The sequence below is a fragment of the Elgaria multicarinata genome, chromosome 4, assembly GCF_023053635.1.
Source record: "Elgaria multicarinata webbii isolate HBS135686 ecotype San Diego chromosome 4, rElgMul1.1.pri, whole genome shotgun sequence".
Taxonomy (NCBI): domain Eukaryota; kingdom Metazoa; phylum Chordata; class Lepidosauria; order Squamata; family Anguidae; genus Elgaria; species Elgaria multicarinata.
In genome coordinates this window covers 38,775,977-38,803,430 of record NC_086174.1, presented here as the reverse complement: position 1 = coordinate 38,803,430, position 27,454 = coordinate 38,775,977, and the positions used below count along the sequence as shown (strand labels likewise).

Below are 27,454 nucleotides of genomic sequence, written 5' to 3'. Positions count from 1 at the left end.
GGGAGGGGTTTGGAACGTCGCTTGTTCTCCCTCCTGTAACCGTCACTGGAGGCGGTTGGTTCTCGTGGCCGTTGTAGCTTCCTTCGTCCGTCCCAGGCGAGACGTCTCGCTGCTCGGCGGAGACCTTCGGGCTCAACTACACGGGGAGGCGGCTGCGGCCAGGTGAGGGCGCGTTGTTTGCGGACCGAGACACACCCCTTCGGCGCCTTTCCTGGGAGGGAGAGCACCGGGCGGTCGCCTCCTCCTCTTGCTCCCTCCTTCCTTCCTTCCCTCCCTCCTCCATTTTCTGAGGCCTTGGTAGTCTCGGTGCAGCTGGACTTCAGCCTGTTGCTTTTCCCGGTCGTTGTCACTCTTCCTTTCCCCTCTTTCTCGGTCTTCTGCCAGCCCCTGTTTTGAGGGGCCGTGGCACCCCTTTCTCCTCGACTGTACTTCTCGGCTGAGTTTCACCCCAAGGCGCTGCAATCGACGTCTTTACGAAACCTTGGACTCGTTCCCCTCACGGGCCGTGCGAGGGCGCCGCTGAACCTGCGAAAATGAGTTGCCCTCTCCTCTTTGCGGGAAGCGGCGCCCGCCCGTCGTCGGAGCGAAGCGCGATATCGGGGAGAGAGGAGGGTTACGTGCGTGTAATGAGGGCTTCATAATGGTGTCGCCGTAGAGACGTGTGGGACCGCTGCGAACCTCCTTACTTAGGGGAGTCAATCCCGTTTGAACTCGGCGGGGCTAGTTTGGGAATAAACACGCTTAGAATAGTATTGCACGTGTCTTTTAAGTTGGTGTTTATCCGGCTCTGTCGCATGCACTCTCAATCCTTCTCGCATTGTAGTTGCTACGAATAGCTTTTCTTGTTTCTGAGAAGCAAATAAAAGGTACTTTTTACTGGCTTATAAAGCGTCCTTTGATTGCAACATTAAAAGTTGCGCGTTCGATAGAGCTCCTGAAGAATGAAAACAAAACTCCCAAGACGTTTATTAATCCCAAAATCGTAGTACTAAAATCGCTAATTACCTCGCTGTTGAGCCTTGCTTATTGTTTGCTTTATTAGATTTAAATTACTGCCCATCGACAGATATTCTTTGGGTGGTTTATAGAGCAAAGAACCAAAACATGCAGTTTTTAAAAAATAAATACAGTAAATCGAAACTTCAAACAGTAAAAACACTGCACTGTTCCTTAAACCTTTTTTTAAAAAAAATCTCTGAGCCCACTTCTACACTTTTGTCCTCTAGGGGACTACAAACTGGCACAACTTGTACTGCATGAGGATCTGTGCACTATATTATCCCACACTGGCATGTCTCCTTGCCCCCCACAGTAATAGCTCTTTCTGAACTTGCTTATTAACAAATTGGATTAAAGTGATTGAAAGGTGCATTGATCCCCAGAAATCCAGTGTGGGTCAGTCAGGGTCCATAGCCAAGGGATATTGAGACTAGATTGGTGGGAAAGATGGCTTCACTTACCTCAGGATTCTACCCTTCCATGGTCCTGTGTCCCTCAAGGTGCCCTGAATCTTCTAAGAAGGCTTGCGGGCTCAGCCCAAAGTTTGAGAGCAACTAGCCTGCAAGCATCAACAGAATTTTTGTTGGGGTTATTGCAGTTTCCTGTAATTGTTACTGGTAGTACACAGACATAGTTAATAGGAGATGCAGGATAAGTGCAACTGACAGAGGCCAGATCTACACCTTGTGTCAAATCATTAAAGATGTGGAATAAAAAAGAAATAACACTATAAAAGCGGTATATGGAATGTGCTCCAACAGTTACTAATGCACTTCAGTACTGCTATAAAGCAGTAGTGTAGTTTTAGACATAGTTAACAAGAAGTAGTGGTGCATAATAACAGTGTACATAATGTACTTACAGTTTATACAGATTAGGGGTGGGCAGCATTTGACTCTCCAGATTAATTACATTTATTACAGATGTTTTGGTCTACACCTATCATTCTTCACCATTGGCTATGCTGGCTAGGGCTGTTGGAAATTGTAGACCAAAACATCTGGAGCGCCACAAGTTGCTCACCCCCAAATAATTGATGTATATAGTTTATGCAGGGACAAGCAGCTAAAGTGAGAAATATGTACCCATTGCTTCAAACTTCAAAAGGAAACCAGAGTTAAAGAACTAAATTACCATGCAAAATAATAAACTTCTTTGTTTAGAAGTTTACAAATTATTCGATTACTTAGTTCAGTACAGAAATATTTTACTTCGTCCCTACAGAAATAAGAATTCTCTTATAGCTTTAGTGTGGAAGTGATGAAAAGGGAATAGATAATATCAGTTTCAAGGCATTTAAGTGCTTTTATGTGTGGGTATATTCAAAATAGTTTCAAAACAGTAGCCTTAAGATTTTCTTCTGCTAAAGTTAGCATAACCAATAGTATTTTTGGAAGTACCGCAAAGACTACAATAAGTGGTGGCTTGAGGTTTTTCAGGCAGGAATATATTTCATCCGATGCATCTAATGTGAATTTTTATCTGCAAAAGCTCATGCCACAATAGACTTGTGTATGTTTTTTGCTAAGTGCCACAAGACTGTCCTGTTGTGGAATTGATTCTGATGCACAATGTTACAAATTTCAAATATAAGTTATTAGCATTTTATTCCACTCTTCACTTGACTTTCACTAGGCAGCATGCTCATAATGACTTTGTAAGGAATATGGTATTTTGATAGTAATTTGTTTTACCGTAGTACGTAGATTAAAAATACCTTCTGAACTGATGCAGTAATATGTGGTATTTCTGACTATCACTGAGGCATGACTGTCAATTATTAACCCAAAATAACCAACTCTGATAACCCCTTGCTGTTGACATCATGGGTTAATTTGTTTGCCTGTAGAGTTGCGCAGCAAGAGCAGTTGAGAACATTGCCACCTCTCTGCTCCTCATGGGCATTCTCTATGTAATGGAAACAGAAGTACTGTGCTATTGGGAAAAGCTTCACCTGGGTGCTGCAGTAGTGTCTATGAGTCAATTGTGAAACTGTGATATAGCGAATAGCTGAAAGAGCACTACTGGCTTAAATAGGCTACTGTGTGCTTGGGCGCGAAGCTTAAATGGGCTTAACCACAAGGGAAGATGGGATACCAGCAAGCTCAGATGGGAGGAGTGCAACAGGACAGAGGGCGGGGGGAGGAGTCAAACTACACACTTGCTGGATTTGGATGTCACTTTAATCCATGGTCGTTTAATAAGTTATGCACAGTAGCTTATTTTGGAAATAGCCCATTCTGCCTCAACACACAATTGGGCAAACAGATGACTTTGGATAGCTTATTTTTACCCCCCTCTTGTTTCCCTCCTCCTCAGTCCTCCAGCCCTCAACCTAAGGGATTTGGCAGCAGACCTGTATTGTCTACCATCAAGTTCCCCTTCCCGGCTCTGATCAGAGTCAAATTTTCTTTTATTCCTCCAGACCATTTTTGTTCACAAGAGGAAAAATCCAAAAATGGAAGGTAGGGGGACAAAATCCAACACACACACGAGAGACTGTGGGGGCAACACGGTGAGGGGTTGTATTTCGACCTCCCACCTGATTTTCCTCACAGGTCATCTTTAAATCTATGATGCCAGGTGGTCTCCACTCACTTTCATTGGGGATTTAAAGGGCCACTTTTTTCCTTTTGTTTTCTCAATGCTATGAGAAAACACGAGGAAAACGAAGGATACCAGCTTATCGCCCCCTTGCACCATGGTATGTACCCCAAACGTGCAGGAGGGCCTGCGGAGCAAGCCAGGATCCAAGCCCCGTTGCAATCTCTGTTTCAGAACCCTCAACAAGGACTGTGTTGTCCATACACTCCTGGGGGTGGGGGATTCTCTTGCCCTATTTTCCTCAATGGACACCTTTAAATCCCCAGTACAAGTAAGTGGAGGTGATCTCCACTGGCTTGTATTGGGGATTTAAAGGGCTGCTCTGTTGTGGTTTTTCCTTTCTTGTTCCAATGCTGTGCTGAAGCACAGCAACAGGGCACCGAAGAATATTGGCTTTCTCTGCCTTGCACCCTGGCATATTTGGGCAACATGCAGGGGTGGAGGAAGCCAGTAGCTATTGGTTTCCTGCTGCTTTGCACCTGCTTAGGACCAGTAAAATGAAAAAATAGCATTTCCCCATGTTCGCACATGGGAGAAATTACAGGCAAGATTCTGGTTTTGCACAAATTATAGTCAATTATGCTGCAATCCTATTTCCACTTATCTGGAAATGAATTTCATTGAACTGAGTGTGACTTACTTCTTGAGCAGGCATGCACAGAATTGCACTGTCAGTTGGCTTGGGTCCCTTTTTAATGTTCATGGTCCCGTTTTTACCCAACACCAGGATTGCAATTAAAAAAAAAAAAGGCACCCAAATGCAATTGGAGCCATGAACGTGACATGGGGAACAGCTTGGATGCACTCATGAGTGGTTATCGCACCCTGCTGCGTAAGAGTGGTAGGGGTTCTTACCTAACATAACCAGTCTGGGGCCAGGAATACATTGTCATATGCTCAGGATCAGGGGTGGGAGCAACTTGTGGTCCTCCAGATACTGTTGGATTGCAGCAACAATTAATGGTGAGGAATAGTGGGAGTTGCAGTCAAACATCTTGAGAGCCACGAGTTGCCTACCCCTATTCCAGCAACAATTTTACACAGAGCTAATCATACTTGTGCCCATTGATTTATTTTTATTTTACTTATTTATTACACTTATATACCGCCCCATAGCCAAGCCTCTCTGGGCGATTTATAGTCCAGATTCCCCAATCTGGTGGCCTCCAGCCTAAGCCGGCATTGCCAGTACTTAAGAAATGCTGGGAGTTGTGTTTTAAAACATCTGAAGGCACCAGTTTGGGAAGGTTGGTAGTCCATAGGATGAACCTGCTTCCCATGGTGCTTAATCTCTTGATATTCCATATGTGTGCCTGTTGGAACTAATACGTTTGCACAGAAGGGAAAATCCCACCTTTTAAAACTTGTATAGCTTGGAACTGAAACAGCAGAATAGTGGTAATCTCTTTTTTTATTATTACTATCAACATCAGTATTTATATATCACTTCACATTTGAAACAAGTCTCAAAGCTGTTTACAAACAGATGCAGTGTTCCCATGTTCTTTCTGTTTGACTTCTGTTCATTAAACTGGGAAAACAGTAAAGGTGTGGCTTGAGTTTCTGCAGCTTCTACAATAGCAATTTAATCCCCCTCCCCCATTTCTTTTCAGGGTTGTTTGAAAAATGCCCAGGAGAAAGTTTGCCGACGAAGAAGTTGTAATGGGCCGGTGGCCTGGAAGTGTCCTGTATTATGAAGTACAAGTAACTAGCTATGATGACCGCACTCATCTTTATACCGTGAAATACAAAGATGGAACTGAACTTCAGCTGAAAGAAAGTGATATGAGGGTAAGCAGTCTCTAGAGTGAATAATCATATCTTGAAGCTTTCTTTCCCTTACTACTGAGGTTTTCAGTTGGCATTTTAATATATTCTGTCTGCCCCATTGTAGACTTGTATTGGCACAAGAATCACCAATTTCGAATTTAAAATACTCAGTAGTTTGTCTCTTTTAAACTGAGAATTCCTGAAACTGAAGAGCTTTGATATCAGACTAGTTTTACTTTTTATGTTGGAATTCTGAGGCTACTTTTCCATTTCATATTGGAATTCAGAGATGTTTGATGTTTTACTCATGCAGTCTATTACAAGAGTTGTGTATTAACTAGAGCTCAAGTTTTTTGACAATGTAAAATAGTGGGATTCTACCTAGGGCAGCTGTGTGCTATGATGAATTGAAATTATTAACCCAGTTAAAAACAGAAAATATGGAAAGCGGGATATTAGGAAGAAGGCAGCAGCCTGATTAATGTGATACAACAGCCCAGGCTTAATTTACCTGCAGAGGCTGCTGCATCAGGCTAGGCACCCATGGTCACCCGTTTTGCATGGAATCTGTGGGCGCTCAGCTTGCTGTGTTGGGTGAACCCAGGTGGCAGGGGTTGTTTTGAGGGTTAGACAACCCTCAAATAACCTCAAAACAAACTTTGGGTTATCTGAAGGTTGTCTAACCCTTAATTCCTGTTGCTGGGTTCACATTACAGTCCCTGCAGGTAAATTAAGCCACAGGTGGGCTGTTGTGTCATGTAAATCATGACAAAACATTACTCTAAGCCTAGTAAGGTTCTTGTTTTAAGATATGATACTAATAGGAATGGCAATAGCAAGATATTTCTTATTCCTGGTCCTAACATGAATGATGTAAAATGCAACAGAAATGTGGTGGGATTGATGATTCTAAAGAAACCTTTCAAATTAGGTTTCTTAAGAATGCAGTCCTGTGCATACTGGAGAGCACATCCCACTGAGCTGTCGGAGTCTTGCTCCTAAGTAATCAGGCATAGTCTTCTATCTGTAATAATACTTTTATTCTGCACTTATCTATATGATTTCTGTCTAGATCACAGCAATAAAACTAACATCAAATCAAACAAAGCTTTGGATCAAGCAGCGTCATTCTTCCATTGAAGCTTTATAGGTTCTAACCAGCACCATGAATTATCAGTTGTTCATGCCAGTGTGGTTATTTCAAAATTAGTTGGATATGTTCTTGTCCACTTGCCTTCCCAGCAAGTTGTTATTTACTAAATTCTGTACTATCTCTGGCCTCTGAATTTTCTTCAAGAGTAGTGCTGTGCATAGCATGTTACTTGGTGCCAGAGATTATCATGGTATGAGTATTGTTGACATGTCATTGTTCTCTAGAAAATATATTGATCTGCATATCGTATCAGATAGTGATGGCCACTGTTGGAACTTAGCAGTCCATTAGGAACTGCGTGGTTGGTTACTAATCTCTTGAAATAAGTAACACCCCATTAGTTATGAGCATCCTTATCTCTTCCTAATCTTGGAGACTGTTGACAATTACTTCTGTCTTGTCAAGATTTGGTGTTGGTGTCTGGTGATGTGCATAAGCCCATATCCAGTCTAACCCTCTGGATATGGATATCTGAATCCTAGGACATGTTTAAAAATTCTAAAACGATTGCTTTGGAGACAATGTAAGCTGCAAACTGAGAGATTTTTTTTAAAAAAATCAAATTATTATTATTATTATTATTATTATTTATTATTATTATTATTTATTTATATAGCACCATCAATGTACATGGTGCTGTACAGAGTAAAACAGTAAATAGCAAGACTCTGCCGCATAGGCTTACAATCTAATAAAATCATAGTAAAACAATGAGGGGAAGAGAATGCAAACAGGCACAGGGTAGGGTAAGCAGGCACAGGGTATAACAGTATAAAGTCTGCACAACATCAAGTTTTAAAAGCTTTAGGAAAAAGAAAAGTTTTTAGTTGAGCTTTAAAAGCTGCGATTGAAGTTGTAGTTCTCAAATGTTCTGGAAGAGCGTTCCAGGCGTAAGGGGCAGCAGAAGAAAATGGACGGAGCCGAGCAAGGGAAGTAGAGGCCCTTGGGCAGGTGAGAAACATGGCATCAGAGGAGCGAAGAGCACGAGCGGGGCAATAGTGTGAGATGAGAGAGGAGAGAGAGGAAGGAGCTAGACCGTGAAAAGCTTTGAAGGTTAACAGGAGAAGTTTATATTGGATTCTGAAGTGAATTGGAAGCCAATGAAGAGATTTCAGAAGCGGAGTAACATGGTCAGAGCGGCGAGCCAAGAAGATGATCTTTGCGGCAGAGTGGTGAACAGAAACCAACGGACTGATGTGAGAAGAAGGAAGGCCAGAGAGAAGAAGGTTGCAGTAGTCCAACCGTGAAATAACCAGTGCATGAACAAGCGTCTTGGCGGAAGAGACAGACAAAAATGATCGAATCCTGGCAATATTATACAGGAAAAATCGACAAGATTTAGCTACTGCCTCAATATGAGGAATAAAGGAGAGCGAGGAGTCAAATATAAAGCCAAGGCTACGAGCTTCCTTGACCGGAGTAAGCGTAACATCATTGACAGTAAGAGAGAATGAGAGATGAGAAGGTTTAGGAGGAAAAACGAGCAATTCAGTCTTTGCCATATTGAGTTTCAAACGACGATGAAGCAGCCAAGCTGAGATATCTGAAAGCCATGCCGAGATACGATCGTGAACATCAGGAGAAAGTTCCGGAGATGACAGATATAGTTGTGTATCATCGGCGTACAGATGATATTGGAGGCCATGAGATTGAATAAGCTTGCCCAAGGGCAACATATATAAGGAAAACAACAACGGGCCAAGCACCGAGCCTTGCGGAACCCCTACTGAAAGGGGAAAGGAGGAAGACGAGCTGCCATTAGCCAACACGCTGAAAGCGCGACCCGCTAGATAGGAGGCAAACCAGTTATAGACAGAGCCACAAAATCCAAGGTCATGAAGGGAATCTAAGAGAAGATCATGATCAACCGTGTCAAAGGCTGCAGTTAGATCAAGGAGAATAAGAACGGAATAATGGCCTTTAGACTTGGCAGTAAGGAGATCATTGGTGATCTTAGTAAGGGCTGTTTCGGTGGAATGCAGAGGACGGAATCCAGATTGAAGTGGATCCAAAGCAGAGTTACTAGAAAGAAAGTCAAGACAGCGAGAGTAGACCGCCCGCTCCAGGATCTTTGAAACAAACGGCAACAGAGAGACAGGTCGGTAGTTAGACAGAGATAGCCTATCAAGAGTAGGTTTCTTGAGAATGGGAGAGACTGTAGCATGTTTAAAAGCAGAAGGAAATGAACCAGAGGACAGAGAAAGATTAATAATATGAAGCAAGGAAGGGAGGATAGCAGGAATAAGATTAATAAAGACACGAGAAGGAATCGGATCACGAGAACAAGTGGAAGGCTTCGAAGAGCGCAGTATTCATCCGCTGAGACCGAAGGAAACGCAGAGAAATTTGCAGGAGGAACCGACAGATGAGGAACAGGAACTGGAAGAGGAGCAGAGCTGGCCAGATCAGAGCGGATAGTTTGGATTTTAGCATTGAAAAAAGAGGCAAAGTTATTAGCAGACAGAGAGGCGGGGAGAGATGGCGGATTAGGCCTCAGAAGAGAATTGAAGGACGCAAAGAGCCGCTGAGGATGCCTAGCATTTGACTGGATCAGCGTTGAGTAGTACTGCTGTTTGGCCAGTGAAATGGCAGAAGAGAAAGAGGAGAGTACAAATTTGTAATGGACAAAGTCCGCCCTGTCCCTGGTCTTACGCCAAAGGCGTTCAGCTGCCCGGGAACAAGAGCGAAGGTAGCGGAGGAAAGAGGTGAGCCACGGTTGGGGTTGAGAAGGGCGAACTATCCGAGTTGTAGATGGAGCAAGATTATCAAGAGTTGAAGATAAGGAGGAATTAAAGGAGGAGACAGCTGAGTCCAAGGAGACAGCCGAAAAGGCAGAAGGAAGGGAGGAGGCTAGAGACTGGGAAAAAGCCTCATAATTGATAGATTGCAAGTTGCGACAAGAGCGAGAAGCGGGACGTGAAGGAGGAGGATTATGAGTAATATTGAAAGAAACTAGGTGATGATCTGACAACGGAAAGTGAGCAGTAGAAAAGTCCAACACAGAGCAATTCCGAGTGAGAACAAGATCCAGACAGTGTCCAAGGGAATGTGTGTGTGCATCAGACCAAAGCTTAAGATCATAAGAGGAAGATAATGAGCGAAATCGTAGAGCTGCAGCATCTTGAGGGTCATCCACATGAATATTGAAATCACCCAAAATAAGAGTAGGACAGTTATCGGAGAGGAAAAAGGACAGCCACGAATCAAAATCAGAGATAATTTTTGAGGACGAGCCTGGGGGGTGGTACAGAACTGCAACCCGCAGTCGCAATGGAGCGAAGAGCCTCACCACATGTACCTCAAAGGAGGAGAAGCAATGTGAAGATGGAATGGAAAGAGGCTGGAACTGGCACAAACTAGATAATAAAAGACCCACACCACCACCCCGACCCTCTGGGCGACTAGTGTGAGAGAAAGAGAGTCCTCCAAGAGAGAGGGCAGCAGAGATGGCAGTATCATGGGCAGGAAGCCAGGTCTCAGTAAGAGCAAGGAGGTGGAGAGACCTAGAGATAAACAAGTTCTGGATGACAGGGGCCTTAGAAGCAAGAGAGCGACAGTTCCATAAGGAACACGAAAAACCACAAAAGATCCCGAGTATGCACCGTTCATTCTTTAAATCATATTCAAAACGTAATCTCCAATTCACATATGATCATACTAACCTTCCAATGTGGCCACTTGAAGGGTGACATGGATTTTGTTTTGTCCTGGCCTGGTTCCTAGCCTGGGTAGGCAGAAGTCCTACTTACACATATCCTGAGTCTCTTAAGCTTGAATTGAAGGCAGATGCTGTTTGATCCTTATTTCTCCACCTTTTCACTGTTTTGATCCAACTTCAAGTTACATTGCCAAAAGCTGAATTATTTAAAACTGTGTGCAACTTTTAACAGAAGATAAAGAAATTAGTAAGTAGTTGCTCGTTTACCAAGCTCTAGTAGTGAAGCTCATTTTATTTATTTATTTATTTCCAGTCGGTGTCATCTTTTCGATTTAGAAAAAACAGCTCTTCCTCAGGTTCTCCATCGAGACGCAGCGGTAGCAGATCTAGATCAGGCTCTAGATCTCGTTCACCTGGTCGGCCAGCAAAACACAGACGTCGTTCTTCCTCTCAAAGCAGAGAGCCAAAAAATGAAAAAAATATGATTGGGGAACCTAATTTGATTCCTTTGGTATTTAATTTATATTTCTTTTAAATTTTCTGGTTAATCCCTTTGCTATTTTCTTATGTTCCTTTATTCATATTTTATGTTCCTGTATTTAATATTTTATTTACTGTTTTAAGACCTACATCTAAAATATTGAACATTTATTCAGTTGAAAATGTTGATGTAGTTTTAGAATCATAGAATAGCAGAGTTGGAAGGGGCCTACAAGGCCATCGAGTCCAACCCCCTCTGCTCAGTGCAGGAACCCACCCTAAAGCATCCCTGACAGATGGTTGCCCAGCTGCCTCTTGAATGCCTCTAGTGTGGGAGAGCCCACAACCTCCCTAGGTAACTGATTCCATTGTCGTACTGCTCTAACAGTCAGGAAGTTTTTCCTGATGTCCAGCTGGAATCTGGCTTCCTTTAACTTGAGCCTGTTATTCCATGTTCTGCAATCTGGGAGGATCGAGAAGAGATCCTGGCCCTCCTCTGTGTGACAACCTTTTAAGTATTTGAAGAGTGCTATCATGTCTCCCCTCAATCTTCTCTTCTCCAAGCTAAACATGAAGAAAGCCTTTTTATTGCTTTTAGCATCCCTCGCTAATCTCAGCTCATTCACAGCTTTAGCCTTCCTGATGCCATTTCGGCACTTCTGCGCCACTTGTCTGTACTCTTCTTTTGTAGCCTGGCCTTCCTTCCACTTCCTATATGTATCCTTTTTTGTTTTCAGGTCATCTCCACGCTTTTTGTGGAGCCACATTGGTCTCCTCTGTTGTCTTCTATCTTTTCTCCTTGTTGGAATTGTTTGTAACTGTGCCTTTAAAATTTCCTTTTTTAAATACTCCCACCCATCCTGCACTCCTTTTCTCATCAGGCTTATCATAGTTCTGAGTTTATTAAAATCAGCTTTCCTAAAATCCAGAGTACTTGTATGGCTACACTCAACTTTTGTCTCTTTCGTAATCAAGAATTCAAGTATGACATGGTCACTTTCCCCCAGAGTTCCCGTAACTGCCACTTTATCCACTAAGTCATCCCTATTGGTCAATATCAAGTCAAGGATTGCCAATCCTCTAGTTCTGTAGGAGAAAGTTATCACCCACACATGTCAGGAATTTCTTGGAAGGGCCGCTTTTGGCAGTATTTGTCTCCCAACAGATATCAGGGTAATTGAAGTCCCCCATCACTACTACATCACACTTCCTTGAAACACTGGCAATTTGTTTCTCAAAAGTTTCGTCCTCATCTTCTCCTTGATTGGGTGGTCGGTAGTAGACTCCGATTATCATGTTCTTTTTATTCCTTGCCCCATTTATTTTAATCCAAATGCTCTCGATGGGGCTCCCAGTCTGATCCACCTGTATTTCTGTGCAGGGATAGGTATTTTTAACACATAGTGCAACTCCATCTCCCTTTCTATTTCTTTGGTTCTTTTTGAACAAGTTATATCCTTCAATTGCTATATTCCAGTCACGGGAGTCATCCCACCAAGTTTCAGTTATACCTATCAAGTCGTATTTGCCTTCATGTAACAAGACTTCAAGTTCATTCTGTTTGTTTCCCATGCTCTGGGCATTAGTATATAGACTAATTAGATGTATGGTTTTATGGATGAACAATTCCAAAACAACTTTGTGTCATTTAATGGGGTTTTTTCAGCCATGTGCATTATGAAGCTTAGTGTTATAGTAATATTACTAATTAGTTCTCTAGGTATTTATGTACCACCATAAAGGATTATTAGTACAAAGTACCTGTTTTTCCTAGGCTCCTTTCTTCCCAAATCAGATTGAAATGATGGAATAGTGGGGATGAAGTAATTTCCACTTACGCAGTGTAGAACAATGAGCATTCCTGGCCATGAAGCCCACCATGTTATTGTGAGGAATGCTTGAAGAACTCTCACCCAACACGAGAACCCACACAAGGCTGAGTATAGGTTGAATTGTGGGTTGTTTTGTTGTTGTTAACCCCACCATGCTAACAAACTTTGGTTTGTTAACCACGAACAACCCACAGTTCACAACCTAGCAACAAAACATGAGTTCTCTTCATGGGTTGTTTTTGGTTAACTAACCATGGTTTACTAACGTAGCTGGGTTCACATAATACAAGAACCCGTGGTTCAATCCATACTTAATCTTGAGTATGGGTTGTCATGTGAAAACCCAGCATATATCTGTAAATTATGTTACATAATGACCTGATCTAGATTGCCCAGATGTGCTTGTTGGAACTGTGGCTACAAAGAATCCGGTTAGTCAGTTTTGAATAGTGTACACTACATGAAATAGAGAATGGCTATTCTAATTATATGTTCCAAATTCTTTTGGTTGAAGAATAAAATGCCCTAAAACAGATTTGCTGTAGTTCAATAATACTATGTTACTAACCTGGTTTATACAACAAATAAAAAGAAAATTGCAAATGAACCCCCTTAATCATATTCTAAAATGAATTTAACTTTACAGCCTTTCTTCAGGGGAACATCTTGCAAACAAAAAACTGTAATAATATTATTGTTATCTTTGCCTCTCAATCCAGAAACTACATGAAAACAATACCAACCGATATAATGGGGAACCAGATATCACAGAAGTGAATTCTTCTTCTCAAAGCATTTTAGAGGTATGAAATCCTAAGATTTTGACATACATATTTCCAGCATTGCTAGACATCTTCTGGTTAGATGCCTAAAGTTAATTGATCTTCAATTTTTTAAGAAAGAAGTATTGCTGCATTAAATGTATTGTCCGATGGAATAGAATATAAATGAAAAAATGCCTTTGATATGTTATAAAGCAGGGGTGTCAAAGCTCTTTCAGCCAAAGGGCCAAATTCAATTCTGGAGAAGCTCTCAGAGGCCATATTCCAGTGGTGGGCAGGGCCAAAGGCAAAGTGGGCAGGGACAAAAATACCAGCATATTTTAGCTTAATGCTCTTTTAGTAACATTTTATTGAGAGGAGGGGGAATTGCAAAAGCCATAGGTAGTTTGGATAGGTATGAAATTGCGTATACACTGCCAGAAACAAATGAATGAAGGATTTCAGACAGTAATACTCAAACTGAGGATAGATCTTCAACAGGTTGTACTGTTACAAATTGCTTCACCTGTCCCCCTTTCGCTATTTGTGTTTAGCGCCAAAGAATTGAGTCAGAGCGAGCGAGAGAGCGCATTCTGGAACGTTACAGCTTGCATCCAAGAAAGGAGGAGAAGAGAACCGAAGAGAAGTATTCAGAAGAGAGAATTTTTGAGACACCAAAAACTGTTGGAAAAGTATGCCTGAAGACAAAGGAACTAGAGTTTGGAGGAAAAATTGGTATGATAGTGTTGGATGTCATTAGTTGTAATTGCACATGTGCAGTACAGCACACATATGGCACTACTGCAATTGCAAACTCCCAATTGATTTCTACAGAGGGTACAATACTAAACATATAGTTTGTATGTACAGAATTTCCATCTCCATTTAAATCAATTAGAAGCTCCTCTGATAGAGGGGTTCCTTATGCTTGCAACAACTTCTTGTATCAGAGCAATGATTTTCATATCAGATTTTTAAAAAGATTTGTATACTGCTTTCCATTTTTTAAAACAATATCTCCCCCAGATTATCATTTCTACCAGTAACGTTATCTGTATTAGGTCAGCTATTATGTATGCATGTCATGAACATCTGGTCATGTGTCTAGCGTTTTGGACTACTTTTCTCCTGCATCTATGTGGCTAACTGATGCTGGCCAAACTACTGTTTCTATGCTGCAAAAAGTAACAAAGAGCCTTGTGGAACCTAAAGACTGACACATTGATTCTGGCATAAGCTTTCATGGACACTGTCCACTCAGGTGCATGAAGTGTTAACCTGAAGTTGGCAGAATTATGTACACCTGCTGGGGGTAGGGAGATGTAAACTGTGTTTTCAGAGGAAATTGAAATGCAAAGAATTACATACTTTTCATTACCTTTAACAGTTGCCATTCACAAAGCATTAATGAACTCTTAGGTGGACAGTGCCAATGAAAGCTTAGGTCAGAAGAAATTTGTTAGTCTTTTAAGGTGCCATAAGGCTCTTCATTGTTGCTGCAACAGATTAATGTGGCTACATCTCTAGAGTTTGCATGCAGTTGCTATGAATATAAATGCAGTTAATTGTGTTAGCTATTTCAGATTGTTATCTATAGAAAACAAAGTTAAATGCAAGGTTCTAATCATTGTATATATTATAATAGTCACAGACGTGTTTTTGTAGAAATTTGCTCAGTGACTCTTGACATTATAACAGAGAAGTAACTCAACTCTTTTCCTGTTTAAATAAAACTTCATTTTGTTTTCTAATTCTGTGTCTTTGTTTGCAGGTGCCTTCTTCATGATATTTCTCCTTCCTGGAACTGTATTTTACTTGCTGTTAATGTGCACACAGAAAGACCCTAGTGTTATGAATTTTCCTCCTCCTTTCCCAACTTTTGAAAGTTTATGGGAGACAAGAGTTTTTGGCGTCTTTCTTCTTTGGTTCTTTCTCCAAGCCCTGTTTTACTTACTGCCCATAGGAAAGGTAAAACTTTTAGTAAGCAAGAGTTTCGCTTTGTATGCTGAGTTTACAAAACTACATTCTAACTTTTATATTTGATCACAACTTTTAAAAATATTGTATATAGTGAACTCCAGTATAAACTGGTTGTCTGAGATGGCTAACATATTGAAAAGGAGTGAAAACTTCCATTGCAGTCTTTATTGTTGCAATTCCCCTCCCCAAGAGTTCAAATCTCTCCAGTTAGGCACTGTTGCTTTGAGATCCTCTTTTGTGATGCGTTCCTTTCTGCTAGCAGGAGCATTCCAGATGGAATTGTGCTTAGGGATGCTCCTGCCAATGAAATAAAAACTTTATCCAACCCATTGTGCTTAGTATGCTCAGAAAATGCAATATTTTGTAGCTAGGAGAATATAGTGCTTCCTCTTGATAACTCATCCTTTCCTGTTGTGATTGATAGAATGTGGTTGCATTCATTTCCCCTACCTGTCCCAGTCTATTTACAGGTGGGATCTGTGATTGTGTGGAAAGACCCATAGTTAATCCAATGTTAGTAACTTTTTTCCTCTCTGTTACATTGAGGGAACCATGCAAATTTCAGGGTTTAGAATTCCACTTTCCTCAATCTAAACATATCTTTGGGGTTCTGTAAAATGTAGAAGAACAGCATGGTCTTAATTGGTTGTTTACTTATAATGATCTGCTTCATACCTCCTGAATCAATGTATGAATTTAGTTTAGTAAAATTGTAGGTGTAAATAATTCTTTTTCTCTTCTTTTTTTTTAAGGTTGTAGAAGGCACACCCCTTTTGAATGGAATTAAACTAGGGTACAGGCTAAATGGTAAATGTGTTTTAATTCCAGCTTTTCTTTTTAATTTTGTAACCTGTTTTGATGATCAGTTTGCATGCTTCAGCAACATACTGCAATTTTAATTATTGTGGTAGTAAGCAGGAGAATACTGTAGCTCAGTTGTGTCACCATGCAAAACCATTATTCATGTGAATCATATTTTGAATCCAAATATCATCATCATCATTATTATTATTTGTATCCCGCCTTTTGCCCAATGCTGGGCCTCAAGGCGGCCTTACAAAGTTTAAAACATACATTGGGGGTGGGTGAGGAACATAAATGTTTAAAATACAAAACAAAAGTATAAGACATTAACATAGATGGAGGGCCAGATTATTCTCCAAAGGCCTGTTGGAACAAAAAAGTTTTAGCCTGCTTCCAAAAGCCCATCAAGGAGGGAGCCAGCCTAGCTTCCCCGGGAAGAGAGTTCTAGAGCACTGGAGCAGCCACCAAGAAGGCCTTCTCCCATGTTCTCACCAAGCGCACCTGTGAAGATGGTGGGACTGAAAGAAGGGCTTCTCCAGAAGATCTTAAAGCACAAGCAGGCTCATAAGGGAGAATACGGTCTTTCAAATATATATATGTCTGAGCTTCCAAATATATGTGCAAACTATGGTTTAGAGCTGCTTTCTGTTTCATTTTCTGTGCTCATAATTTGCTTCCAGGTACTGTTGGCAGTGACCATAACTGGTTTGTCAACTCAAACATCATACCAAATAAGCTTGGAAATAAGCCCATAAATGTTATTAGCCTGCTTATGGGCAAAATATGCAGATGGAGAGTATTATAATTTTACACATCTAGCTTTGTTACCATCAGCCCATCCCAGATCTCCAGTTCTTTCCTTTCATTGACACTTAACAGTCTGGCTCTCCTGGAGGCCACTCAGCATGCCTAGTTTACTTTTGCCTGAGGGGGTGGGGAGTATTGGTTTTTTGACCTGCAGATACAAAATAGGTGATGTCCCTTCCACCCACTGAAAAAATGTTCTGGGGGGTGGGGGGGGAAGGGTTTTAAAAAGTCAAGTTGTAGAAAAAGAACAGTAAATTCCAAATAAAACATGCATATGAAGGCACATATACAAGGTTGAAGATTTGCATACATGTTTACTTACAAAAATATATAGCTAGCATTGATTTTTATAATTTATTAATTGCTTAGCCTTCCCATGTCCACTTAGGCAACACATTCTTCACCCTTTCAAGCAAAAACCTACTTTAGGCTGCAATCATATATTCACCTGGGAATGAGTTATTGAACTCAGTGGGGCTTACTTGGTTGACATTTATTCCCTGTCTTTCTTGCACACACATTCTATAAGAGAATAGAGCAATAGACACATCATGAGAAATCGATATGGGAGACTACTCAGTGTGAAGCACCACACTATTGGTATGCACATCCTTTTCATTTTGAAGTATGCTTTACTGTTTACATTACAGGTCCCTGTCAAAGTTGCACTCAAATACTAATGTGTTTATATAAGCAAATGGTACAGAAATACTAGCCCACTTTGCACGTGACGGTAACCCATGTTTTGTTTAAGCCCTAGGTTACTATAAACAACTGAGCATGCGAGATCACACCTTGACACCTGTTTGGTTCTTCCTGCAAGCGGAAATAGCTAAACAACCCAGAGGCTTTCCGTCACTGGATTGTTTAGTGTGATGTCCAAACTTGCGACTCTGTTTGTCTCTCCCCCAATAAGCTGGAGTTGGAACACAACCAATTTCTGCATTTATATTGGGACTGTTTGTGTGACACTATAGCCCACTGGGTTATTTAACCCATGGTGACGCAGCACATGTGGCCACCATTTAAAATATGCAACCACCACTCAGATTGTCGTGTCATGCAAACCCAGCGAGCATGGGTTATATAAAGGTTAAACAACTCTCGCATAAACCATGGCCTGCTTTAGGATTATTCAAAGCTTGTTAACCCTCTCGTAAGCCACACTTCCTGGGTTCACGCAATATAACACACACACACACACGGGTTATACTGTGCAAATAACCCATGAAAAGCCTTGCGAACCTAGTCATTGTTTAAGAGGAAACTTTGAATACAAAGACCTGTCATATAATCTTTACTTTCCCTGCTTGCATAGTAAGGTGCTCATTTAACAAAACTTGGTTTTCAGCGTTCCTTTTGATTCACATATTTAAAAGTGCTATTCTTAGGTTTTTATTTCATTCTAAGTTTCAGCCCATGCATGAAGTCCCGTCAGCAGTTCAAAACATTGAAAAATATTTGCTTCTTATGATAAGCTACAATAAGAATGCTTTTCTTGACCAGTGCCTCTTGTTAATTTTATGTTTTTTCTTCTTCTTTAAGGATTCTATGCTTTTATACTAACAGCTGCAGCTGTAGGAATATCTCTGTATTTTGAAGTGGAGCTTTACTATCTCTATGACCATTTCCTACAGTTTGCTGTCAGTGCTACAGTTTTTTCTGTAGTCTTCAGCATTTATCTCTATGCACGTTCCCTGAAAGCATCTGAGCAAGAATTATCAGCTGGGGGAAATTCTGGTAAGCAATTCCACAATTGTGGAAACTTGATTTTTGTCATCCTTATTTGAATCATTTTTGTATGTGGAAAATATTCCAAACTACAATAATCTCCATTATTTTCTTTCTCTGCTGCTCCATAGTCAATATCTTGGAGCTTTCAGTGAAGCATTAACTAGACTTATGTACGTCTTAAGTGCATATTTGCGCAAAATGTGTTTTTTGCCTTAATTATTTTTTTGTGAACCGCCCAGAGAGCTTCGGCTATTGGGCGGTATAAAAATGTAATAAATAAATAAATAAACTATTTCTTAAGCCATTTTCGTAACAGAAGATATCCAATATCATGGGACTTTCCCCCTCTCTCTTAAAGCACTCTGTGCCTCTGGAAAATCTGCTCTGGAGGGTTTCCTAGCCCTCTGGAGCAGATTTTGATAGAGGAGGGGTATCACACTTCTCTCAGTTACGCTGACGGAAATGCTTCTGTCAACAGAATGATGCAATTGTATTCAACCCATGGTATTTCAATTTGATGAAACCTAGATAAAACGTTTACTCGTTTGTTTGAAGATAAATAACGTGTAAGGTAGTGATAATTATAATTTAGAAGCATTTATAATCTGCTCCTATTTTCAGTGTACTTTAAGAGTCTTAGGGTGCAATATTTTGGAGTTAGTTGTCAGACCCCGAACTCAGAGGCTGATCACAATCAATGCAGGGCAGCCTCCATGTACTGAGCATCCTGCAATTTTGGCTAGATGGGCAGTTTTGCCCGTCTAGTCAGGGAGATTTGTGCGGGAAGCGATGGTGGGTTCTTTTGATTGAGGAGTAGACGCTTACTCTTTTCTGGCTTCTGCCATGCTGGCAGCTGTATCCTACTCCAAAATCACTTTTTTTGTTGCTGAGTTCTGGGAATACAGCTTTTTGGAATATGACTTGCCTAATGTAATCTCACTTATTTTTTATTTAGAATTATAATAATTATGCTATGTGAAGGAGTGGTCTAGGTCAGCTTTGCCCAACCTTATGCCTGCCAGATTTTTTGGACTACAATTCCCATCAGGCCCGGTCAGCATGGCCAATACTCAGGAATGAGTAGTGTTCTAAAACATCTGGAAGGTACAGGGCATGGTAGCCTAGGTAAAAACACACACCAAACACCTCTGTATCAGAGAAATATAAAAGTCTAAACAAACTTTTGGTCTTTTCTTAGGCAATTATTCCCCACTGTCCAATCTTGCATCACTTCTGATGATGCTTAGACTTTAGCAAAACTCAAGAATAAGGGAAGTTGTGAAGCTATTTCTGAAATGTCTACTGCTTGAACTTGGTGAAAGGATGGCAAACATATGTGGACATACCCAATCTGTGTTAGCAGTTGTACAACCAATTAGGTCTTCGTAGGTCAAAAAGATCACACTAGATAGCATTTTGAATAATATACGGTATCTCTTTAAACCCTGATGTTCCAGTGAAAACATTTTACGGTGATGATTCTCTGTCACTGTGCCGGTTGTCACTTTTTGCACTGGCTGAAGCTTCCATCGGAGTCAACATATGTAGTGTATTTCAGTAGCCTTGACAGGGAAAATTTGTTTAAAAGTGAAATAATGAATTTTTAACACAGAAAGCGCAGCCAAAAATACTATTGCAGATCAGTTTTATTTGTATTTGTAGGGAACATAATTTATGATTTTTTAATGGGACGTGAATTAAATCCTCGCATTGGAAATTTCGACCTGAAATATTTCTGTGAATTGCGGCCGGGATTAATTGGCTGGGTAAGTAAGTGTATAAATCTACTCTTTCACCTCTAATTTTACAGATAAAGCGCTGGTGAATAATATGCTGTAGGCAATGGTTGCTAAATAGTTGTGTACTCAAAGCAGTAGTATCATGGAACACTAGCTGTACAATATTCACAGCTTCAAAGGTCTCTGATTATACTTTTTTAATTTATAAAAATTAAAATAATACGCATGGAAAGATATATAGATAAGTACGAATTTAAAGTGCAAACAATACCTCCTAAAATCTGAAATGCTTTCTGTGAGCAGAGAGAAGTCCTTTAAAACAAAATTGCTATTTAAAATTGTGATACTACAGTATTTATAAGTTATATTAGATCTCTGTAGAGTTGTAAATAATACAAATATACATTACTATACAACTTGATTTTTCCAAAGGTTGTTATTAACTTGGCAATGCTCTTGACTGAGATGAAAGTACAACATCTGAATTTGCCCTCTCTGTCGATGATTTTAGTTAATAGTTTCCAGCTCCTCTATGTCGTGGATGGTCTTTGGAATGAGGTAACTTGTGCTTCAAGATATTCAGTTACTTACTGCATTCTAGTTAAGTGGGTGAAAGATTAGCATATGATTTATATATCTCATATATGCCATTTGTTATATATCCAACCCCCTATTGATTTCCTGTTCATTTAACCAAAGAGGGGAGAGAGGTCTTGGAGAAAAGTGATGGGAATGCAGCCCCTAGTCTATAAAACAGGAAGCACTAATGAGTAAATTATAAACGTAAGAATTCAAAGTCTGGAGAAGTTTTGATAATTCACTTGAGAAATTGAGATTAGTCTGGGTTGGTGGGTGAAGGTTCTCATGACATAACAAACTACTTACACGAGATGGTGCGAAATCTGTAAAATTGGAAAATTATTAAATGCAAGTGGGACCTCCAACAAAAAGTTACAGTGCAGGGCTTTCCCTCCCACATGGCAGGAAGAATCTCCCACCTGAGAAAGCAGATTGCACACTCTATCCACCTCCTGGAGGTCTGCCCACTTCCCTCTCCTTTCAGGCTTGGATTGGGCTGATGCCATGCTCCAAGAACTCCTCAGAGTGAGGCGTCAGGAAGGGTGGGTACTCTGGAGAGCCCCACTGGTCACCTGCTGTGGCAAATGCCTCATTCTGCAGATATCTCATAGCGAGGCACAGGGCAGATGCTCCGCTGCTACAATAGGAAACTGGCTGGCATGGCTCTTTGGAATGGCCACCTAGTTGCACAACCTATGCAAGGTCCTTGATGGAGGCATCAGATGTGTGGGCTCTCTGGGGAGCCCCACTGGCTACTTTCCTGCTGTGGCAAATACAGCAGGAAACTGACTATTGTGGTTCTTCAGAGAGTACGCTAGGCCCAAATGCCTCATTCTGAGGTCCTCAGACATTGCAGGTGGTTGGCAGGGTTGCTACAACAGCTCGCACTAGCCCTATTGCAGTGTAACTTCACATCCTAACAGGAACATTCAGAGTGCTAACTATAAACTCTATGGCTCAAGGAAGCCAATTCATTCCCCCCCTTCCAATTTTCTGTTTAAGAAAACAGAAAATTTCTGTTTTCTGGATTCATCAAGCGCTGAAAGTCACCAGTGGTTTGCAGTGATGTGTGGCTACATGTCTCAGGTTGAAAGTATACAGAACAAAATCAGGAATGGCTATCTCTTTAAGGAACATGTAGACAAAGCAATTGCGCTTAAGCCTCAAGATCCCTTTTTATATTACCTAAGTGGAAGATGGTGTTATGAAGTAAGTGTGTTATGAGCCTTGAGTCTTTTACTTAGCAGAAGCCCCATGCAGCCCATTTAAAAAATGTGCAACTGAGCAATTTTTGTACTGTATTTTGTAAATGTGCTTTTAACCTGTAGGTTGTTTTATTGTGGTTTTAATTTTTGTGAACCGCCCAGAGAGCTTCAGCTATTGGGCGGTATAAAAATGTAATAATTCCATGGCTCTTTAGTCTCCTCTGAGGATGCTCAGTCTTCATTGGGCTTTTTGGTGAGGGGGTTGCCTCCTTTGCAAGGGGTTTACAATTTTTTGTGCTTCTGCATAACTGAGGGCACACTTGAACGTTCTGGTACCTCCTCCTTGTTTCTCTGTGGCGCAGTTTTGGAGTAGATTCTGTTAGCACTTAGCAAACTTTTAGAGAGAAAAAGTGGGCTGCGCAAAAAAAAAAAAGGCGCAATATATATTACCTCTTAAAAGGAATACTACAGTTCAGAATTCTAACTATGCACACCCTCCAAGCAGAACTGCCGCCCACCTGTGTTTTCTTTCCCAACTGCTGCTCTGCCTTCTGTGGCTGAAGATGCTTAGTAGCTATTGGTCTGTTTTTGAGGGGTCTGCCCCTTGTTTTTTATTTAAAGAGAGGATTCTGTGCTGATACTTTCCATTTTCTCAGTGGCCCAATTTTAGCTCCCATGTACCACCCGAGTTTCTATTTAAGAGTGATGATTTCAAAATTTACATTTTGAGGTACTGTTACTAAAGTGAGCGCACCAGCAAAAAATACCAAACATTTTTATTTCAGTATTTAGAACATTGCCCCTTAGGGATGTGGCTTGGTTCAGAAGTAATGGAACCATTGTTTCCCACTATAAGAATGAATGATCATGTGCCCTCCCTCTCCCTTTTCACATCCAGAACAAGCAGTTCCAAAGTTTAAGATCCCTTACTGGTCTGCTTGGTTGCTCACCAGGGTGAGCACACTGGTGGTGCACAAGATTTTGGAGATCTGGTACATCATGGCTTGGACTAGAGCCTTTAGTATCATAGCACTCACTCTCTGGAACTCCCAACCATTACAAATTATGCATGTACCAACTCTTCTGTGTTTTCAGCATTTACTGAAAACATATTTTCAACAGGCATTCCTAAGAATGTAATCTTGTCCCTTCTATGTGAAGACTTGTTTTTTTTTTTTTTTTGGTGTATCACTTAAAATCTTTCAGTTTTAAGGTGACCAGTTTATAACGCCATCTGAAATCTGGTCCTAATTTGTTTTTGCTAAGTACTGTTTAAACAAACCACAAATCCCTTGAATTGTGGCTAATTTAACATGAAAATTCGCCCCTTGTAAGTGCAAAAGAGAAGGGGACAGCATGTAAGCCAAAGCTCGCTACAGCTCTTTATTATAAAAGGAAGCCATGCTTTCCTATTAATGTCTGAACCAAGCCACAAACTATGGAATCATTAAGCAACTTTTCATACACAATAAGCAGATACTTCAGCCTTGTTCACATGAAATGATGTGAACATCTAGTTCATGTGAACATTACCATCATTAATCATGTGAACGTTTAATGAAATCATTCTAATTCTTTTCAATTATTGTACTAAGCAGCGGAATCATAAAAGCCATTGAGAGTTCCTTTTCTGAAAAATGTTAATCCTATTTCTTGATTTAGTAAAGCTTAAATTTGTGTACATACAGGCTTTACACTATTTGTTAATAAAGTGTATCCTTGTAAATGATGCAGAACATTCTGATGTAGATTTAAAGCAGGTATAAACTCCATTTAAGAGATTAGATCTTCTTATGACCTGGTATGTGTTCAGCATGCAACATCTGTAGCTCTGATAAATTATATTGGGGGGGGGGGAATCTCCACTAATTTAACCTCTATTCTTTAACTTTTTAGGAAGCCATTTTGACAACTATGGACATCATCCATGAAGGGTTTGGCTTTATGCTAGTATTTGGAGACTTGGTGTGGGTTCCCTTTCTTTACAGCTTACAAGCTTTCTATTTAGTGAATCATCCTAATGAGATTTCTTGGCCTATAGCTTCTGCAATTGTGGCTTTGAATAGTAAGTGCTGAATTAGTGATTATTAAAATTAAATATATTATATTGCTATACAATGTATTTGCACATTATGCTAATGCATGGTTTATTTATTTATTACATTTATATACCGCCCCATAGCCGAAGCTCTCTGGGTGGTTAACAAAAGTTAAAAACATTGAACATTAAAAAGTATACAGAATTTTAAATCATCAAAAACATAAAAACAACAGTATAAAAACAACTGTATCCATTTAAAAACAACAGTTCTGGGGTCCATTAAAAACAAACAAACTTAGCAATGTTAAATGCTGTTAAATGCCTGGGAGAAAAGTCTTGACCTGGCACCTGAAAGATAACCGTGTTGGCGCCAGGCAAGCCTCATTGGGGAGATCATTCCATAATTTAAACCAGAAAGAAGCAAGAAAGGTTTATTGTATCTTAGCAAATTGCCATTATACACATTAATTCAAACTGGTATTTAAACCGTTGTTAGTCTGCCAGACAAACCCTTGGTAGGGCACCTTGGGTTGTTTTTTCCCTACCTCCTTTGCACAGTCCCTCCTTGTATCGTCAATGCCTTCATGGTTCTATAGGGTTGGCAGGACTTCACTGTATCAGCTGCGTGCTTTTCATTAGTCTTTTCTATACATGCAGTGTGGAAGATGCATCACTTGTTCCCAGTACCATTTATAGCTCACTAAAGAAAAGCTCCCTTCTCCCATCCTCAGCAAAAGTGCTGGAAACCTTACTTTCAAAGAACATCAACCCTTTCTCACCACAGCAGACTCCTTGACCTCTGGAGATTGCATAGTTGATGTGAGCTCTTTGCAGAAAGCAGATATGTTTTTGTTAGTAACCTCCAAATGTCTAAACTTCTTGATTGCTGTGTGAGGTGGAGATAGTTTGGTACATGCAGTTTGGCAGTGAGGTGCCCCACTCAATAACTAGTCCTTGAAAACTCATCCAGCACTCTCTGTCAGGGAAGAGAGTAGATCTGCCCGTAGACATCACCATTTGTGTTCGTTCGGGCAAAGGGCAGGTATGAATGCAACTGCCTGTGGAACAGCTAATTACTTTTACAGTTTTGCTTGCCATCTCTGCAGCCTGATGAAACAACCCATGAACAACCTACCATTGCAAATGTATATAACAGTCGGGAATTGTGAATATATTATTTACTTTAACTCCCAGCATGGAACACTGACATATTGATAAACCAAATATCACATTACGTGATTCCACAAAACTAGTGATTATAGAAATGAAAAATAAATGCACCCATGAAAATAGTGTCCTTGTCACTGTTAACATGACATGGAGAAGATAATAGAATATATACTTGGTATTTCCTGCATCATAATAGCTGCTTTTTCTTTTTTCTTTTTATCAAGTACTTGGACATTTCATTTTCCGCAGTTCCAATTCACAAAAAAACCTATTCCGAAGAAATCCAAAGGATTCAAAAGTTGCTCGTAAGTACCCTTTAGGCAAACTAGTTTTTATTTCATTGCTTTAAGTGCATTAGTATTCATATGCTTGTTCTGCTGGGTACTATAATATATGTTTGTATGTACCATGATGCAGATTTGAAAGTTATTCCTACTGCAACAGGAAAAAACCTTCTGGTCTCTGGCTGGTGGGGCTTAGTGCGTCATCCTAACTATTTAGGAGATCTCATCATGGCTCTGGCTTGGTCCCTACCTTGTGGTAAGATCATAAAATATTGTCTATTGATGTCTTGTATTTTCCTGCTCCTACTAATCTGTGCAATAATAGTTACTCACTGAGGTATTAGGCTTTTCATAATTAAAATTGAGATTAGGGTTATTGTGTAGTAAAACATGGAAAAGAAGAAATTCATTTTCACAGAACTTGGATCCAAGAGAAAATTGCAGAGGTTAAAGTTATAAGTATATAACTCTGGTTTCTTTGGAGAGTGGGGAAACAAGTTCCTTTATTTATTTTTTGTTACATAAACATAGAAAATACAGAAAAAGAAAAAATTCACTGTTGAACAAATTCACAATACCAAGACACTTAAATCTTCTAAAATTCCCAATCCATATCTTAACTTAACATTATTATTTTTAAAAGTCTTTTATCAAACACTTGTTTGTGTAGGTAGTTGTAACTTTTTTTACAATAATGTTTTGTATATCTTCTTACAGGGTTCAATCACATTTTACCATATTTCTATGTCATATATTTTACTGTTTTGCTTATTCATCGAGAAGCCCGTGATGAACATCTGTGTAAGAAAAAATATGGCTTAGCATGGGAAAAATACTGTCATCGTGTGCCATATCGCATATTTCCATACATCTATTGAGCCTCTTCAGATTGGTGAATTATACACAGCTTCCGCAGTTAAATTTTCTTTGCCATAAACAACATACCTCATACCGTTGCACTTGGTATATATGTTAATTCCGCTGGATTTTCTTAGATACGTGTTCAGATAGTGAACTATTAGATACCTTTAATCTGCTCAATGCAGTCTTTTCAGTGTATTTTTAACCATCCGTGGATTTTAAATTACAGAATTCAATAAAGCAATGAACTAGTTATGTAGTGCATGAAAAGTTCGTCAAGTAATTTGTATGCTTTGTGAACTGGTTGTCCAATGGATAATTTTCCTATCTGTTCTGGAAAGTAGGAAAGAAGGGCCAGTTGTGGGTTTTAATCTCCCAAGATTTGCTTGTGTCATAATTTTATTTTGTATTTTAACTTTTTGTAATCTGCTTAAATAGTCATGTAACCAGCTCCAGTAGAGAGTGATTCCCACCATGCCACAGTGTTGTTCTCACTCAGGTCTGTCTCCCGAAACGTTTCCTTAGACTGATTCCACTAATGACATTGGCAGAAGAAGGTTGAGCTTCCAGGGGAGCCAGTACACAGGTGTCCTCTCTTTACCCCTTCCCCTCTTGGGTACAGTAGACTCCCATTTTAAGTTAGCATGATGGTTGTCACAGAACTTATTGGAGTTTTTAGCTAAGCGTATCTATCATTATGCACTGTAATTAATTATAATTAATCAATAAATTGTTGATATAAGGGGATTTAAAAAGAGCTGATACAGCTCACTCTGAGTGTCTCAGGCCTCAAAAAATGCAAGTGGCAAAAAAACAATAGAGCATCCTGTGATAGAGAGTAGTGTGAGGTGTAGCTTATTGAACAAAATATCTGTACAAACTATGAAAAAAATAGGCACAGTTAGCTTTCTTCAGCTATTATAAACCATTGCTTTGTACCATAGCTTTCCTTTATAACGTTGAAAGACTTTGTTGTACAGTGTTTTGAGTGTA

General features: G+C 40.1%; 1 protein-coding gene across 2 annotated transcripts; it reads left to right on the top strand.

The window, feature by feature from the left end:
- LBR (lamin B receptor) lies at positions 1–26,578 on the top strand. Of its 2 annotated transcripts, XM_063124120.1 has the most exons (14): positions 2–162; positions 5,217–5,394; positions 10,498–10,695; positions 13,216–13,299; positions 13,812–13,992; positions 15,029–15,225; positions 15,990–16,044; positions 18,394–18,588; positions 20,245–20,348; positions 20,754–20,879; positions 24,002–24,170; positions 25,541–25,621; positions 25,734–25,856; positions 26,318–26,578. In XM_063124120.1, exons 2-14 carry the CDS (start codon positions 5,230–5,232, stop codon positions 26,476–26,478), a joined length of 1,839 nt encoding a protein of 612 aa, XP_062980190.1. In that variant the 5' UTR covers positions 2–162; positions 5,217–5,229; the 3' UTR covers positions 26,479–26,578. The 2 variants fall into 2 exon arrangements, with proteins under 2 accessions (XP_062980191.1, XP_062980190.1); XM_063124121.1 differs by lacking the exon at positions 10,498–10,695 and having other exon boundaries at positions 1–162.
- The last annotated feature ends 876 nt before the right edge of the window (positions 26,579–27,454 follow it).

Coding starts and splice junctions, on each gene's coding strand:
- LBR (XM_063124120.1), top strand. CDS start 5,230: ATGCCCAGGAGAAAGTTTGCCGACGAAGAAGTTGTAATGGGCCGGTGG. Junction 10,696..13,215: donor AACCTAATTTGATTCCTTTG/GTATTTAATTTA, acceptor CTCTCAATCCAG/AAACTACATGAAAACAATAC. Junction 20,880..24,001: donor TGGATGGTCTTTGGAATGAG/GTAACTTGTGCT, acceptor TTAACTTTTTAG/GAAGCCATTTTGACAACTAT.